This window comes from Chaetodon trifascialis, chromosome 24, assembly GCF_039877785.1.
Source record: "Chaetodon trifascialis isolate fChaTrf1 chromosome 24, fChaTrf1.hap1, whole genome shotgun sequence".
In the NCBI taxonomy this organism is placed as follows: Eukaryota; Metazoa; Chordata; class Actinopteri; order Chaetodontiformes; family Chaetodontidae; genus Chaetodon; species Chaetodon trifascialis.
In genome coordinates, this window is record NC_092079.1 from 9708189 (window position 1) to 9726704 (window position 18516).

Genomic DNA, 18516 nt, shown 5'->3' on the forward strand with positions numbered 1-18516 from the left:
TGGATTTTTTGGCCTATGAGCCACGAAAACCAAAACAGTATGAACCTGCGACCTGCCAAAATATAGCATGTGTTTCCTCCCCAGAAGCACAAAAAATTCTGCTGTTTGTACTTGTGTCTAGACTGCAATATTCCACTGAAACCCTGTCTTAACTTAACTGTTTTTTTTTCCACTTCTTTGTTAATGCATATTCAGCCTGAAAGCTGCCAGTTCTCATGCAGCAGTTAGCGATTTCCTCCCCCTGCAATCAGCCACAAATTCACTCTAAATGGTTTCGGGAGTTCGTCGGCGGGGAGAGCACAGATGTTTCTAGTTCAGTCTGATGAAGATGTTCAGAATCTGAAACAGTTTGTTTGGACTCAGGAATATGAAGTAAGACACTTTATATGTTGTGTTCTGCTGCTGAAATGCATGAACTTAAAGCAGGAGATGCTCAGCTGCTGTAAGATTTCAGCTCACACACAAAATGAATTGATGTGACAGCAGGTCTGGAACGTGCAGCTCGGACCTATGTAAGATAAGAAAAATCAGTGTGTGTGGTTACATGCCAGCTGTGTGGCTTTGTGTGTGTGTGTGTAGCTGTGAATTACAAATGCTCCCGGTGGAGAGACGGCCAGGTTCAGAGAGATGGCTAATGAAGTGACAGCCTCTGAATCCCCAGCGTAATGGAAATCAGAGAGAGGAGTCTGCGCTTCGGCGTCTACTCCTGCAGAACGTTTTTTCTTTTTTCATTTGATTTAACAGATAAGAAGAAGAATACCCACAGGAATAACACCCATTATCATAAGTGAGACCTCTCCTGTTGATTGACGTCATTTTTAATTTTCACTTACAAAGCGCTTACGTCACAGCATGGCCGGTCCACCGAGAGAACTGTGTGTCTTCTATCTCACGAAGAGGCCTCTGAGAGATGTAGACACTGAAAACCAGTGCAGTTTCAGTCAATTAAATGCAACTAATCAATGTTCAATGGCCTGAAATCATCCCCTTGCAGGTGTTCTTTCACTTATTGTGCATAAGTAAACTTGTTTGGCTTCCTGACCGGAGAAAACTAACCAAACCAAACTGCAGAGACACATTCAGACATATTCAGAGCAGGATGATATCAACATTACAGCTTCCTCTTCTTTCCATCAAGAGTCAGCACCGTGGCACCAATTAGCTCGACAAACTCGACATGAAAGCACTATTGCGAGCGAATCCGGTCATCGCAGATTCAATTAATGTAATTGATTTCACTGTGACATTTTGGGGCCAGGCTATATGCTGAACTGACCAGATCCTGTGACGGACTCTGCAGCATCATTTTCTTAACTTAACTCAACTCAACTCAGTTTCAACAAGAACAGAAGTGTAATCAGGCAGATTAATTGAAGTAGATTAAAGAAGACTTCATTTAACCTGTATTAATCATAATACAGCCATTTTGACTTTCTGTGTGCTCCTAAAAAGAGTGAGCACAAGTCTAATGATGACGAATTTGCTCTGCTGCAGCTTTGCTGAGGTCTCATTTACACGTTTTGTAACTTGACCTTTACTTTCATTCGGCGAGGCGCCTTCATGAAGGTCAGTTCAGTTCTTCTCGTGCAGCTCAGTGACCCTCTCTGTAGGCTGCTGCTTCATGCTGATGTGTCTGTGTTCCCTCTCTCAGATTCAGAGGTGGTGTACAGGAACCGCGATGGTCACGTCATCAAGTTCAACTTCGCCTTGAACAAGACGGAAGTCATTCTGAGCAACAGCACGTTTGTAAGTTTCGTTAAACTCCTCAAAGATTGTTCAAGATTTTAAAGTCACAAATTGGTGAAAATAAGGTCATCAGATGGCCTTAAAAACATTTTTTATCTATGACTCGGGCTCCTGACGTTGCTGCTGGCCAGTCCTCAATATTCTTCTTCAAAGAAGCGACTAAGCTGCTCTTTTCTTCTCTTACCGGCGTGATTGGATCCCCAGAGGCTGCAGAAAACATGTCAGCACCTCGTCACTCTGTTACCTGCAGAAACACAATATGATAACATGCTGCCAGGAGAGGGATTGTGTACCCAGCTGTGTGTGCTGTGGGCGAGCTCGGCCTCGAAGGTCTGCTAAATTTGCTCACCTCAACTCACGCCAGCACAGTCGTCAGGACAAGAGCAATTCAGCTTGAAATATTATTTTAGATAGGCGTTTCCTGCTCGGCCTGCAATCAAATCCCTGAATAGTCTCTAAAATGGTCCCATTTTTTAATCTCATCGCTGTGAACCGCAAGATCACATGCAGCATTACTTCCAGGAACATGAAAATATGTCAGCATTTGTCACCCTATTATCCTTTTAAATGCTTTCAATTTCAGTGTAATCCAACCAGGAATGTTTATCAGAAACAGGCCAGATTTAGCTGTTTTCTGATTGCATCATTATAATCCTGCTGTTTCATAACACTCATCCAGTTTAAGAAATCATAAACCTTTTCTTCTCGCCCCCTCGCCTTCTCTGAAAAGCGCCTTTTTGGATGAACGTGTCCCTTTGAAGGGCTCTTTTCCGGCCTTCCTCTTCTCATTTTGCAGAATTGTTCCACACTGTTGTTGCCTCTACTTTTAATTGTTGCATCAGGGGACGTGATGAGGATTTGAGGCCCTGGCAAGCTGTGCAAACGAAATTAAAGAGCAGAGGTGGCCTCGTAGTTAGCCGATTTGTCTCCTTAAACCTGCAAACGTAACACTTTCAGGGACAAAAAGGAACACTAGCATCTCCAAATTAATGAGTCCACTAACCAAATACCCTTCATTTTTGAGTAAGACACGGTTCTTAAGGTCTGTCTAATCATCTCACCACACAACAGCAGCTCTGGACATTTTTTAAATGTCGTCTATGAAATATCTGTCCACCTCGTTCTCTCCTGGAAATGTCAAAACCTGCTGTGGCTCCCTCGTGGTTTTATGGCCTTTTAGTTGCTCGATTAGATTTGCCTGCTGCATCTTTTTGTCATTGTCATGGGGTGATAGCCCGATGTGTGGACACAAAGGGACGATCATAACCTGTCAAATACAAATCATCAAGAGTCACTCCTTTTGTTTCTCGTGTTTTCCCTTCTCTCCTGTCCAGGAAGCACATTTGCAAAAGTTTCTGTACATTTTTGGTTCATTTTAGCTTCATGCAAATATCAATCCTGCTCATTTTCAGCCTTTTATCAATAAAAAATTAGTTTGAAAAAGTCTTTCGTGCTTCACTTTATTTGCTTTGTTTTCTCGTTAGATGGCTTTCAAGGTGGCAAAGTTCTCCCTCTCTGCAGACCTGAAGTACGTTCTCTTCGCTTATGATGTCAAACAGGTGAGTTTCAAATGAAAATCAAATCACCTGAACGTCTTTAAAGAACACAAACACCTTCTTTGATTTGCGTTCCCTCTCGCGACCACACAAGCTGTGATTGGAGTTGTGGCTCTTCCTCGATGCTACCAGCCGTTCCTCCCGTCTCTGTTTACTTCCTGGCAGGCTGCCATTTACATTGTGCTCCTGTGCAACACCCATGGGCGCTGTCACTCACTCATCTGCATGCACAAACAATCGCACACACACAGGCTCTGGCCACGGAGCTGCACTTTTGCGATGTGCTTCTTTATATTCGTGTTTATGCTCTTTTGTTCTCTGAAGAGCACTTTGCCACTTTCTGTTTCTTAAATTGGACCTGACTTGAATTGAGAAGATTGACTTTGATGCTTTGGGTAATTCAGAGTTGGGAGGCTGGACTGAGCACGCATTAACAGTTTCAGTGCCTCACACACACACACTGCACTGAGCAGGTATGCATTTATTTGTTGCACTTTCATTTTGTTAGCTTTCACACGTGCGGTTTTTGAGCTTCTTGTGCATTTTCAGTCTGTTAACATTCAGTCGCTCACAATGAGGCTTTCTTCTCTCCTCAAAGTCAAGACTTTTGCATTGATTTTTAGATTTGTTTGCAAACAGGCTCAGGTTTAGAAGCACTGCAGCAGAGAAAAACCAGGACTGCAGCGTGTTCTGTAATCACAGCAGGACTGAAAGCACATCTGAAGGACCTCTCAATGAGATAGATGCATGTTTGACTGTACACAGTTTACAAAAAACCCTCTGTATATAGAGAACCATTGATTGTTTGCTGTCCATTTCACTCCACTCCTCTTCACCGTATTATGGCTTAATTGATTGCTCTCCAGTTTTATCCGTTGCCAGGGCAACATGAAATCCACTTGAGGTGCAAGTAGCACAACGAACTGACATTTTCAGCTGCTCTCAGTTGAATCTTTGTCAGTGAATGCACCGCCATGCAGAAAAGGAAGTCATCTGTGCTGCACGCACACGCTGCAGCACAGTTCACCCGGCAGAGGAGGAAAGTTACTGCGATGTTCTCCCGAAAAAGTGTAGTTCCCCAAATGTTCTATCAGGATGTCAGGCTCGGTTTTGGAGAAATGACACGTACACTTGGGTTTAAATATTTAATTCAGTGTAAACATCGTGTAGCATGCATGCAGAGCTGGAACAAGCTCACATACACAGGGAAATAAAAGTGGAAGACTGATGCTACGGGGATGAGAAGACGTTTTTACCTGCAAAAGCATCAGTGCAGACTTAGAGTCATTATCCTTTCACACAACTGAAAGCAAGAATCCCTTTTTACCATGAAAACATCTGAAAAGTATCAGCGTTTTTTGAGAAATGATGCAAAGAGTCACAGTTTCTGTTCCATTTCCCCTCATTTTGTGAACAATTAGCTTCTCCTGTACCTCTGCTTCCTCATGTGGACGTCTTGAGTTTTGTCCTGCTCTCATGACACTGACATGATGTATCAGAGGTGGATCAATGTTTGGATCACATGACGAGCTGAACTCTCATTGCAGATGTACAGATATTCCTACACGGCGTCTTACATCATTTACAACATCTACACGAGGTGAGCAAGTTCACGCCATGTTTGGACGCACACACACACACAGTGATGTTCAGAAACTGGTTGTTAATGTTTATGTGTATGTATGTGTGCATGTATCAGGGAAGTATGGGAGCTAAACCCTCCGGAGGTTCACAACGCGGTGCTCCAGCATGCAGCCTGGGGAAGACAAGGACAACAGCTGGTAAGGCCGAGTATGTTTGTGTGATCCAGTCCCTCTGCTGCCTCTCCATCTTCTTCTCTCCTTCCTGTCTTTGTAAGAGAAAATCACGCCGCCTCGTCCCTCCACAGGGATTTGATGCACACAATGTGTTCTTCTTTCATTTTTTTTACAGTATAGACTCACTTTGCATCCACTCTGAGCTTCGCCTATTTGCCAATGTTTGTTTGAGAGTCAGTCTGCTCCGCCGCCATCGACCTAAATTACAGCGGTGACTGACAGTTTTTACATTACATTATACTCAGAGTGCTTCTTATACACAGTGGGGAGTTCTGCAACAGTCATTTGAGCCAAGGTGATTTTTATTTCATGGATTCCTAGGAAGCATCGGACTGTAATTTTGGAAAGGACTAATTACAAGAAAATGAAGACAGTGTGTAATAAAACCAAATCCATTTATGGGCAAAGATAGACTTCAGTAAGGACTGCACACCCACACTTCTGCTTTTGTTTTTAGTTGTTTTGTCTTCTGCTCAGATGGAAAACTGCTGGGAATTGTCACCAGACAAATAAGACTAAGATCTGCACATGTAATCGTTTAAAAAAAAAAGTAGTTTTGATGCTTTTAACAAGGAAATATTTCAGGAGAGATCGGGTTTGGGGTTAAAAAGTTTTTGCTTAACTGAAGTAGCTTGGACTTGGTTTTTCTGGTTAGGACTGACTGTAGCCTGTCGGTTTGGGTTGCATCCTTCAGCAGGTGAGTTTCTGTCTATGTAGTTATTCGAGTTTTTTCAGAAGCCATTCAGAAAGGCAGCTGTGTAACTAATGGATATTCAGAACAGACCTGAAAATAAAAAAGGGAGAAACGCTCCCCATGCGGGAGAAGAGGAGGGCTCAGGGTATTTGTTTACATGCAGGATGTGTCGGCCTGATCAAATGTAAATATTAAAGCACTGATGGAAGAAGGAGAGTAAACACGCACGGTTGCTGCGCGGCGAGATAAACACGGGGCTTTAATGCAAAAAGCAAAATCTCATCAGAGAAGAAGTCGAAAAGAACAACAGATCGAACAGATGAGCCGAGGCAGAACTCTGACAGCAGAAAAACTGCAGCGCAGAACGACTAATAAAACGTGTGTGAGTGCACAATCAATAACTTCACTCTCTCTTCTTCCCCCGTGAGATCTACATATTTGAGAATAACATCTACTACCAGTCCGACGTGAGGAGCAACTCTCTGAGAATCACCTCCTCTGGGATGGAGGGAGTCATCTTCAACGGACTTGCCGACTGGTTGTACGAAGGTGTGTGTGGTCGCAGCAGCTCTGGTCCAAGACTGTGGTTTCGCTTTACAGTCAATAAATAATTGTTCACTTTCATTAACACTGAGAGAATAAATGCCATCATTTAACTGGCTGAACGCTCCAGCTTGGAAAGGTGTGAGACGTCGTGCGATTGGTGGTTGAGGGTGCAGCTGTGAGGCGACACTGTGCTGTTTAAAGAGTTTCACAGATTTGTCTCCTGCATTAAAAATGCAGCAGAGCAGACTGGACAAACTAAGCAGCATGGCGATGAAAAATCAACATCAAGCCTCTACAATCCATTAAGTCGCTGTGTAAACAAATTCAGTAATGTGGTGACGGTGTGTGCACAGAGAGCAGCACACACACAGACTGAGGCAGATGGGGAACATTAGAGAATCATTTCTGTTTGTAGATTTACTGCGAGCTGTGTGTTTCCTCTCTCTTTGATTTGCATTTACTCCAGATTGTAACCATTTGGCGGATGTTTTGACAGTGAAGGAAAGCAGAATTAAGACCTATTTCACCAGTGATAGGAGCAACAAGAATCAAGCTCTCTTTTGAAATCAATAACACTTTCTTGCCTGTTTTAATGTTGTTTTAAGCTCCTTTTTTTGTCAAACATGCAGAAAACCAGCACATTTGTAATAATAAATAAAAGGAATGAAAATGAATCATTGGTCATTAGCACCTCTAGGCAATGCAGAGTCAGAATAGGAAGAAAAAAAGACAAAAACTGCTGTGCAAATATTTATTATTTCCATATTTGTCTTCCCAGAGGAGATTCTGCATTCACACTTGGCTCACTGGTGGTCGCCAGACGGAGAGAAACTGGCTTTCCTCACCATCAACGACACCCTGGTGCCCAACATGGTTCTGCCCCAGTTCACTGGCAACGCCTACCCCAGAGGACTACAGTACCCATATCCTATGGTAAGTCTGGACTATGCTGCTGTTGGATTGTGGGTAATAAAGTCAGAGAAAGACAAAATCAGACTGGATATGTTTGGATTTTGGACTGTAGGTCGCAAAGAAACAAGCAATTTGTCCTAAGAATACGTATAAAGTCACACAAACATGCTGGAAAGCCTTTTTAATTCGACAAAATGTCTTATTTTGCAGGATTCATGCATATAAAACATCAGTAAATGTGTTTTTATTGTACCGGAGTGGAGGGAGGGCGTGCCTCCTGAAACACCCTCAAGGTCGTTTCAGTAAACACTCAGCAGAATGCAGAGCAGACTTCATTCAGCGTGGCGCTGTGTGGATTATCAGCTTCACTCAGGGATGGCACACTCTTCTTCTCTGGTTTCAAAGAGAGACTGAACCGTCATCCTCCTGAAAACATGCTTTTGTTATTCACTTCCTGTATCCTGGACGTGTGTATACTGTACGTTTGTGCATGTGTGTCCATGTGAGCAGATGGGACACGAGCCGAACTAAAAAATACACGTTGAACACATTTGATGTTGATCTCCACACAAACATTATCTGATCATGATGTTCCACCTTCAGGCTGGTCAGACAAACCCTGCCGTCAGGTTGTCTGTGGTCAACCTTTTTGGAGCAACACACACTCAAGAGCTGCAGCCTCCAGATCAACTCCGGCTCAGGTAACACACACACACACTCACACACACACACACACACACACACACACACACACACACACACACACACACACACACACGCACAGGCATGAAACGCTCACCCTGCACTCCTCTGCAGGGATTTCTACATCACCATGGTGAAGTGGATCAGTCATACTCACCTCGCAGTGCGGTGGCTCAGCCGCTCCCAGAATGCCTCGCTGCTGACGGTGTGTGACGCCACCATCGGGGTCTGCCTGCAGGTGGGTGTCAAACATTCGGACGACACGCTTATGACCACCTCTGTTGCAAAGAGGCTATTTTCCATCTCTGGTCAGATGTTACAGAGTGACTCTGAAAACAGAATATAAGACGAAAAAGCTTCTGAAATTACTGTGGCTACTACTAAAACTACTAAAGCTTCATATGATTTATACACTTATTTAAACGTTTAAATAACTTGAATAGCACATGCAGCCATGTTTTTTTTTCTTTTCTTCAGAGACACGAGGACTCGTCACAGACCTGGCTCTCCAGACAGGTAAAGCTGAACACAGACGTGTCTCATCACAGTATTCAGACTTCTTCTGACCTTCACAGCGTGTCCATAAAAAGAACAATGCTAACTCTGCAATTGTTAAAGTGCTATTTTAAAAAGTGTGCTTTGCTGTGAGTGTATTATAAATTGTACTTCAGTACTTTCAAGCGTTCAGACCTGTACCGTTCTCTTGGTGAATGCCACACATGCACTCACCCACTTGCTGGCACTATGATCACTAAACCACCGCCTTTATTTTTGCACCACTGAAATCACAAACGTGCATTCGTCTTTGTAATGAGGGGCTATAACATCCCCGTCTCTGTAATTAGCAGCAGACTGTTCTCGCTGTGAGTCTGATCACATCCTGCAGTCTCAGCAGCCTCAGATGTCACACGAGCATCGTGGTCATTAAGTGAGCGCTGTGTGCTGGTGTCTTTCCCATAGATCTAAATGCAGAGGTCACTGCTCCTGTCGAAAAGCAGCCTGCCATCCCTGCCCAAACAATCAACCCTCTTTCAATGCCACTTCAATTTTTGGACACAACACAGAGCATCTCTCAGCGCAATGCAGTCCACCTGAGAGGAAGCACCTGCATTCTTTATGTTCCACTGTTATCATCCTCAAAGCACCGTTGATGGAGGAATGCAGCAGGAGTCATTCGTTCATTGATGTGTCACCTCTGAGGTCTGTGTTTGTCTCTGCAGAGACAGGAGCCGCTGTTCTCCAAGGACAGGAGCAGGTTTTTCCTCACGCTGCCCGTGAAGCAAGGAGGACAGGGAGACTTCCAGCACATCACCATGTTCACCAGGAAGGTGACTCTTTGTTTCTTTCTTTCAGTGCAGACTGTGTTTGTTTTGCATCTTAAAGTGTGAGGGCGATGGCTGGTGTATTTCCTCGTGCTTCCAATCCTTCAAACTGATTCTCTTGCAGTTACGAAGTGACCACGACGAAGTCCGACACTTGACGTCAGGAGACTGGGAGGTGACAAAAATCGTCGCTTACGATGAAAACAACCAGATCATGTAAGTTTAAATGAAATACAAAAACAAAACAAACTTTTACTAAGATCAGACTGTGAAAATGTTTCAGCTGTGCTTCCTCACATTTTATAAGGTCTTCAGGTTTTGTGACAAAAATCTTCATATTCAAAATAACTCGGAACCATAGACAGAACAATGTGTGGAGTTTTATCCAGATTCTGCATTCTTTCCAATGGCCAGCAGGGGGCGACTCCACTGGTTGCACAAAGAAGAGTGACTGTATGTAAGCTTATGAGGAAATAACCCTACTGTCCCTTAATTTATACCTCAGTAAACATTTTCCTAATGAGTTTATATTCTTCAATACATGTGCTTATTTTGTACATTTTTCCCCCTTTTTAAGTAAAACATATGATAAAGCAGAGTATGCTTACCTTGTGATTGACAAGTCGCTACCACGGCATGTTCTCCCTCAGATCCAATCAGGATAAATGGCGACGGCCATAATGTTAAACCGCAGGCTTCAAAACAGGGGTTGCACAAATGAGTGGGTGACGTCACGTTGGCTCTGTTCGTTGTTTATTATACGGCGTATGTTCAAAACCAAAGCTGTAAGATAAATATCATGAAGTAAGAAGTACAATATTTCACTCTGAAATGTCGTGGAGTAGAGCTATGTAGAGCTATGTATTACTGCTACCTACAGCTGAAAAATACTTCTCAGGAAATCTCATACGTACTGCGACTTGCTGTTCAACGTGTGATTATTAGTCACATTATAACATCCTACAATTTGGACTTTATTGTGCCGCCGCCCCAAATGGATGAAAGAAAGTAACCACACTTTTGTGAGAAGCCTCATTTTTATCCCGATGAAAGCTATTTTCCAATTTTCTGGGCTTTTTTCAAAGAAACCTTAACATTTTGTTTGTGAGGAGCACTTCGGTCTTTGTGCAGCATCCATGTTTAAGAAAATTATCTGGCAAATTCTGTGGAAGGAGAAAAGTAAACAGCAACTCCGTGTGTGAAAGCAGCTGTTGTTTGACATGTTTTGCAGGGTTCATAACTGTATGAATCTATGTTTACGGCCGGTCAGCCATAATCTGCAGTGACTAGTGAAGGTGGATCTGTAATGGATCCGTGACCTTGTCCTTCTTTAGCTGCTCTGCTCTCCTCCACACAGATACTTTCTGAGCACAGAGGACTCTGCACAACAGAGACATTTATACAGGTAAAACACACTCTGCTGTGCGAGAAATGGACCATAAAAGCCTTTTAATTTTCATTATACCTCCAATATACCTATCATTTTCCACCATTATGTTTAAACGTCTCCTTCCGACAGCGTGTCCACACTCGGCCTGTTTCCACGACGATGCCTCACCTGTGGACTGAAGGACGAGTGTTCGTTCTTTGACGCCGACATCAGCCCCGATGCACAGCACGCCATCCTGTACTGTAAAGGTCAGACGCGGTGAAAGAAATCAATTGAATATGCTTTTTACTGCATTCAAATCAGTCTGGAAAATAATGAATGATGGGAAAATTGGTAATTAGTTATTAGTGTTTCCAGAATAATGGCAGTATAACAAAAAACTGATTAAGCATTCTGTGTAAAACTCTTTATTTTAATTAAAATATGAAAAATGTCTGCAGGGTCTTTCCTTCTTCTCCTTCAGCAAGCAGCAAATTGGAAATATCTGAGCTGTAACAACTTGAACTTGAACCAGTAAGCTCACTGGTTCCTGTTGGTATTTAAATGTAGGTACAGTGGAAGGGAACAAGGAAGTGACAGCTGGGCATTGAACTGACATATTGAGAAAATACTGCCATCTTTTCAGGAATAAAGTGTGGCATTAATCAGGCTATGAATGATATATGAACAAACCTTTCTGTAAAAACCTTCAGAATAGTAGTTTGGTGTAAGAAAGTGCAGCTGAAGTGGAGATTTCTGGCTCAGAGTAAGAAGACTTGCATAGATGAGATGTGAAAAGGCTAAAAATTAAACTTCCCCAGTTGATGACAAGTATTTTTTGTGTTCATTATCTATTTAACCTCCACTGATTTGCAGGAATGTCCAGAACAGGAATCTGAATAAAACATGCATCAGCACCTGGTATTACATTCATCAAAATATTTTCCTCCCTCTCATCGCAGGTCCCGGAGTTCCAGCTGTGCTGCTTCTCGGCTTTGATGACGTGGACTGTGAGTCGTCTTTATTCCACTCATTATGAAAGCATTTGGTGCCTGTGCGGTGTTTGCGTGGGCTGGCAGATGTGCGTTGTCTCTCTCCGAAATGCAATCATGCAGCAATTAAGCATCATCGTCTCATTTGTGTGAAAACATCAGCAGCTGTTGGATTTCACGCGTGTGCCAAGCTGCACTCACAGTTTGTACATCTCAAGATGTTCAGGCTTCACACTTTAAATGGCCACTGTTCATCTCCACAATTGTTGTTTTTTTAACATAGCTAATTGTCAGTGCTTGTGTGCACTTAAAAAGACAGACAGAGGAAAATGTATGAGGGCTGTGAAAAGAGCTGTGAGGTGATGCAGCAGGAACCTGAGACACTGAAAGTATGTCATTGTTTAATGGTACACGCACAGAAAAGGAAACCTGCCGACTATGCGTATAAGTGGTTATAAAATAAAAATGTAGGCATGCTCTTCTGTTGCTGTGGATGAATATTTCATGTGAACTGTTGTCTATCTTGTCTTTATGTCTGCACATCCTCATGGTTCACCTTCGCTTCCACACCAGCAGGAAGCATGAATATGTGCAAAGAAATATCGACTTTTAGGCTTCTCAGATGTACAGCTGATGGGAGGTGGGATAACTGTGAATTCAAGGTAGAAATATATGCAAATTCACACAAACATGATGCCACTGCCAGGATGGGGAATTAAGAGCGAGGTAATTTGGAAAAACTCCATAAAGTTTGAACAATAAAGCTGCTTAACTGCATCCTTTTTCAGCAGTTGTGCTCAAATAAAAGTACTAATACCACACTGTGAAAATACTAATGGGAATGATTGCCAGTGATAAGCTGTAGTGAGCTCATTACTGCCCCCTGAGGCTGGAGGACAGAAAGCACCCAGTGTTATGTGAAGGTTGGTGAGAACAGCAGTTATAGGTGTTTTTTTTTTCCAATGGCCACAAAGGGCAACAGTGATCCACATTTAAAGGATAACTTCACTGTCCAATGAAGAGCGAATTTTCCAGCTACTAAAACAGATAATATGTCAGTAAACGCCTCATTTAATGAACGACTCCTGCATGCACCGCTCGCTTTCTCTGTTCTCCAAAAATTAATAAACAACAGCAGCTCTGTTTTACTCTGATCGCTCTGATTTCTTCACTTGGCAGCATATTTCATCTTGGAGAGCAACCTCCCTCTGCGGGCTGCGCTGGAGACGAAAAAGACCGTTCAGACGGAAATCCGGATGATCACTAATGGCAACTTTGGTACGTGTGATCTGCACTGAACAGCTGTGTGTGTGTTTGTGTGTGTGTATGTGGATTTTGCACACGGCCTCCTGTTGGTGGATCTGTCTGTCCTCTGGTTCACCTCCTTCAGCTGATGCTTCTGTCTCCTCCCTGCAGAGCTGCCTCTGAAGCTCATCTATCCTCCTGACTTCTCAGAGTCCTACCTCTACGGCCTCCTCCTCATTGTGTAAGCACAAGCTCAGGCCAGCTTCACTCCTCGGGTAGCTGCAGGCTGTTCAATACATCTGACAAAATCAACAGCTCATGAATGAAAATAAAAATGTTAATTGAACAACATTTCACGCCTTAGCTCCAATTTTAATGTCCTATAATCCTCTTTATATGCACAATAACATCACAAAATGCAGAATTTCTTCTTTTGAACTGAAGAAAAGCAGCACATTAGACTCTGAGGTCATGCTTGGATCAGTTAATCTTAATAAATTCTATATTAATAAATAGTTGACTACTAGCTGGGAGGAGTCATAATGAAATCCTGTGTGTATTTCGCTTCTGCCCTCACAGCGGCAGCTCTCCAGGCGAGCAGGTGGTCACAGAGGAGTTCAGGCCGGACTGGGGCTGGGCGCTGGTGGGATCAGAGCAGGTCGTCGTGGCTCGACTCGACGGCCGAGGGTCTGGCTTCAGAGGTCAAAGGTGCTTCACATAAATTCTCAGTATGTGTTGGTAGCTTTAGTTGTCTTCGAGGTTCAGTTATCAGCTCTTCCTGCACAATTTGAGTCAATAAATGAAAATGAGGCTGGAACACCTCAGAGCAGATTTCCTCCTCGTCTTAAGGAACAATTTCTGACCCTTGTTCTTGTCCTTCGCAGGGTTTTGCAGCAGGTCCACCAGGGGCTCGGCACAGTGGACGCAGAGGACCAGATAGCAGCTGTTGAGTAAGCAACATGCAGTCCAATCAAAGACACTAATGCACATTTAAATGGATTCTGTGCAGCATTTTCCTAAAACGCAGGAGTACAGTCAGCCACTCCTTGTGCCTGTGACCTTTGACCTCCCCGCTGTTGGTCACGTGATAATCTGCCAGATCAAAACTTCTCAGACGCTTTGGGTTCGGCTGAGCGTGTAAAAGCATCTCATCTGAAAAACCCCCAGATGCAAAAGTCCACATGTTGCTTGGCTGGGTTCAAGCGTTTCCTCTGTGTGCTGCAGGTATCTGGCGAAGCTGCCGTTCATCGACCGCACTCGGGTCGGAGTCTTCGGAGAGGTTTGTTAGCAAAGCCCTTCACCCTGATTCTTCAGCTGACTGAATACACGTGCTCCTCGATGAGTTGTGGAATCGGCTGTGTGGTTGAAATGCTCAATGAGGCTCTCATAAAACTGACAACTCGTTAACACACACAGGATAAATGGTTAGACCACATCTTTATGAGATGAAATACACACTGCTGGTTCTGCGGTCGACAACAGGCAGCACTTTATATTAAGTTATACTTATTCACAGATTCATACGTAAAATCAAAGTAACTATCTGTCAAATAAATGTAGTGGAGTTTAAGTATAAAGTTGCATAAATTGGATGTACTTAAGTACAGGATGAAAATACATTGTGTTTGCCGCACAGCCTTTGCCATCACAACACAAACATAAACACGTTATTTTGCATAGAAATATCAAGTCGAACAAGCTAACATCAGTGTAAACAAATAGAACTGACACTAAACCTCTTTAAATGCTGTTCTGTGTCATACAAATTGGAAATATGTCATCTCCGGCTCCATCTTCCAGCTTAAAAATCTTTATTATTGTGCAGCAGACGCAGTGTTTGTTTCATTCAGAGGCTTTCTTGACAAACCGTCAGTGCTAAGTGTTCTTAAATGGCCTTCTGGGTGTTTTTAAAGATATTTCTGGGAAAAATTAATACTTTTATGACTCACAAACTGGACTCTTTCCTGCAGCCGGCTGGATTCAGCACCTGCCGCAGATGAAGAAGGAATACTGAGACAGCGATCAGAGACGTGGATATTATGTTTACATGCCACAGTATTACAGTTTCTTTAATTATATTTCTTTTGCAATATTCTTGGTGTGTATGTTCAGGTGTTTATTGGTCTGGTTGTTTCTAACTTGAGACAGATTTTTCCAGAAGGTGACAATAAAGGTTAATCCACAGTATAGTCAAAATAACTTAAAATAGCTGAGATACTAGAACGTCGAGACACTCTGTGGAGGTTCAAAAAATACTTTTGCATAAAGGACAGAAGTCCATAACAGGCAAAAGAAAAGAGGGGAGAAGTTATGCAGTGAGAGAATAATAAAGCATGTTGAGGAATGAAACATTGCATTTTGATGCAGGAAGATACCTGGATAATCGTTGTGTAGCCCGTATCATAGCCCTCTGAATCGGATTTGAATCGTGAACATGAACATTTTGTCGAGGCCTGAATCAGCTGTGTGCAGCAGAAGTGTGTTTTTTCCTCTAAACCGGAACATGTTTTAATAAGAATCAAACAAATGAAACGAGCTTTGCGTTCCTCTCACAGGACTATGGAGGCTTCCTGGCGCTGATGATGCTGAAGTCGACAGAGAAGCTGATCCGATGTGCTGCAGCTCAGGCTCCTGTCATTGACTGGTCCATGTACGGTGAGGAGAATCGCTCTGCTCTCATATCTCCTCTTCTTTCAAACACACTGCAGGGACGTGGAAATAGTTATTACCTCTGCCTCTGCAGCGCCGTCATTTCTTTATCCACAATGTCCTCATCCTATACGGTGTATTGTCTGGGTAATGTGACTTTAATTATCCTCAGGTTGTGCTTTTGGGAGTTCAGACTTATTGGATTTGAAGATGAAAAGCTTCATTTCTGGAAACGTCAACAGAGTATTAACTCTATCACACAGCTGCATGTGATTAGAGTTTAATAGACTGAAGTGTGTCTGTGAAGCTGGCTCCTGTGTTTCTAATGAGTGCAGAGCAGAGCAGAGGAAGGGTTTCTCTCAGTTTCTGCAGGCTGAAAACACACATTTGAAACAGTGCATGTAGGTTTTCTTTTCTTTCTGCTTCTTCCAGCTTCTGCATTCTCGGAGAGATACCTCGGCTCACCTTCAACTGAGGAGAACAAATACCAAGTGAGCTGCTTTGATCAGTCGTCCATTTGTGGCTGGGCTTGTTTTTATTTACTTTCACGCTCCGAATCACATCTTTTCCAGCTGCCAGATGCAAAAAATAAAATAAAAAAGGCTCATATGGCCACATTAAAGCACCCAATCTGACAGAACACACAATGTGTGGGTTTCATTGCAATCTGAAAAGTAACTAAAGTAAAAAATACAATATTGCCTCAAGTATAACATTTACATTACAGTGCTTGAGTAAAAGTACTTAGTTACATTCAGAGGCAGGTTTATGTGGTGGCCTTTTGGAGGGGTCTCGACCCACATGTTGAGAACCACTGCATGTGAGAGTACGCAGCAAGGGAAGCGTCCCTCTGCTCTGTGTGCTCGCTCTTCAGGATGAGTTGATGCAAGATTTCGGTAACAGAATTATTAGAAAATCAATCTCTAAAATCAATATTGCTTCCACTGACTTTAATGGAGTCGCATCTAAGAGGCTGCTGAAAAATTCAATTACTGCAACAGACTTTTTGACTCCAAATAGCATTTTCGATTCCTTAAAAAATGACTTTTCCTTGCACAAAGTCTCCCTTGTTTTTGGTGAAGGTGGAGATCACACAGCTCTGTAAAGCAGGCCGCACACGTCTTAATGAAAACGCACTCTGCTTCGCTTCACTTAACAGACAAATCAGCCCCCGTTTGTTTGGAATAAAAAAAGAAAATGTGGCCATGAGCCTTTCAGGCAACGCTCCAAATCTTCGTCCTTTGCAGCAGCGGAGAGGAAGAACCACACAAACCCGAAAAGGAGGAAAATGCCAGAGGTGGAGGCTGAAAAGGGAATTACACAACTGTCCTCTAAGTGAAGGTTGAAGTCACAGTGTGTTTTTCCTCTGAAGTGGGTTGCCTATAAGTGGGCCAGAGGACGCTATTTTTGTGGCTGTCACAGCAGGGGGTGGTCTGCTTTAAATGACATCCACAGAAAGGAAAATGTGGCACGATGTGATCAGACAATAATCAGGGAGACATCATTGCTCATCACGTCCTCGGAGACGACAAGAGAGGCAGAGACGGGTTAGAAAATGTCCAGCTGATGTGCGGTGACTGACGAACCAGGAAATCTCCCCGTTTCAGTCCCAGCGGGGAAAAAACTGAATGATGGGATTGAGATATCCTCGAATATAACAACACACTCCCCTGAGCAACAGATCTAAATGCAGCAGTCTCTGCTGGTTGCCAGCTAACTGGTCCTGGCCAAGCAAACTTTGACACCATAACCCCCCCCCAAAAATGCGAATTGTTACAGTGTATTAAGCTTTAGAGATGCTGGTGGATGGATTTTGGACAGAGAACCACAAACACAATCAGTGAAAAAAAAATCCCATCCCAAACTGCACTGGAAAAATTGTATTTTTAAGAAAATATAACATAATACACTTCCTCTGCAAGAAACAGAAGCATTCCCTTTTCCCATTTTACATAGAAAACGTGAAAGAGTTACAATATACTGATGAGGAATGTGTCTTTATCTGTGTGTCCAGGCATCAAAGGTCCTGCCCAACATGAAAGGTCTGCAGGGAGGAACTCTGTTTCTGGCTCACGGCACTGCTGACGGTACTGACATTCCTCTATTCTCCTCATTTGACAGCTTTCATTGCACATAAAATGTCATTTTCACAGTGATGTGCGTTATGAAAGGTAGGTGCGAGTCTTTTCAGCTGGACTTTGTGTCCTTTTGAAAAGAGCTTGTCCCTGATGCAGAGCTTTAAAATATGACCTCAATGAGAGCCGGAGCTTTTATCTACGGCATTGGAGTTAACCTCAACAACTCTCACTTGCATGTCTTGTTTTTCTCTTCAGCAAACGTTCCCTTTCAGCACTCGGCAGAGCTCATAAAACACTTAATAAAGATCGGAGCCAACTATACTATGCAGGTAAATAATGTGCTCTTAAAAAGAATATATTTAATTCTCCCAAAAAACAACAACAACTCAGACTGGAGACAAAATTAACGGATTTCACAAGGACAGATTGGTTTGATGAGTAATTAATGTGTAGCACTATCGTTCTTTATCATATACATTCCAGTAAATTGTGGTCCTATTACAGTACATATACTGTAGTATTTTGCCAAAGTTTCAACTCCTTCACAATATCTGAAATCAAACAAACAAAAACCTTGATTTCTGTGGGTTTTCACTGTTGCTGAAGGCTGAATCTCAGATCAATTTTACCGTCCTTGGACCTTATTTCGCCTTTGAATAAAGTAAAAAACACCTGCTCATCAAACTGAAAATGAAAGTTATTTGTCTTGTCAGAGAAAGGTTGACATTTTGAGACTTTTCCCTGAAGGAAACAAAGACACGGAAACAAAGAAATGGATTTGACAAGAAAGATTTCCACTTCTCCACAATATCACATCGTCCTCCTCTGCGGATGAAGCGTGCTCGGTTGTAGGCGTCATGAATATGCATTCATATTAAGCACCTTTAA

The 18516-nt window shown here is 42.8% G+C and overlaps 1 protein-coding gene across 2 annotated transcripts in view; it reads left to right on the forward strand.

The window, feature by feature from the left end:
- Positions 1-18516, forward strand: part of LOC139352101 (inactive dipeptidyl peptidase 10-like) — a 44799-nt gene that overhangs the window by 23637 nt on the left and 2646 nt on the right. For both annotated transcript variants that reach the window (XM_070994155.1, XM_070994156.1), the window contains exons 4-26: positions 1652-1746; positions 3231-3305; positions 4850-4902; positions 5002-5083; positions 6242-6362; positions 7138-7292; positions 7875-7972; positions 8088-8211; positions 8451-8489; positions 9194-9301; positions 9420-9511; positions 10653-10700; positions 10815-10933; positions 11627-11674; positions 12836-12934; positions 13073-13142; positions 13481-13609; positions 13786-13851; positions 14126-14180; positions 15457-15556; positions 15983-16041; positions 17565-17637; positions 17884-17957. In XM_070994155.1, the coding sequence (XP_070850256.1) occupies positions 1652-1746; positions 3231-3305; positions 4850-4902; positions 5002-5083; positions 6242-6362; positions 7138-7292; positions 7875-7972; positions 8088-8211; positions 8451-8489; positions 9194-9301; positions 9420-9511; positions 10653-10700; positions 10815-10933; positions 11627-11674; positions 12836-12934; positions 13073-13142; positions 13481-13609; positions 13786-13851; positions 14126-14180; positions 15457-15556; positions 15983-16041; positions 17565-17637; positions 17884-17957 (1982 nt within the window). The remainder of the gene's footprint in view (positions 1-1651; positions 1747-3230; positions 3306-4849; positions 4903-5001; positions 5084-6241; positions 6363-7137; positions 7293-7874; positions 7973-8087; positions 8212-8450; positions 8490-9193; positions 9302-9419; positions 9512-10652; positions 10701-10814; positions 10934-11626; positions 11675-12835; positions 12935-13072; positions 13143-13480; positions 13610-13785; positions 13852-14125; positions 14181-15456; positions 15557-15982; positions 16042-17564; positions 17638-17883; positions 17958-18516) is intronic.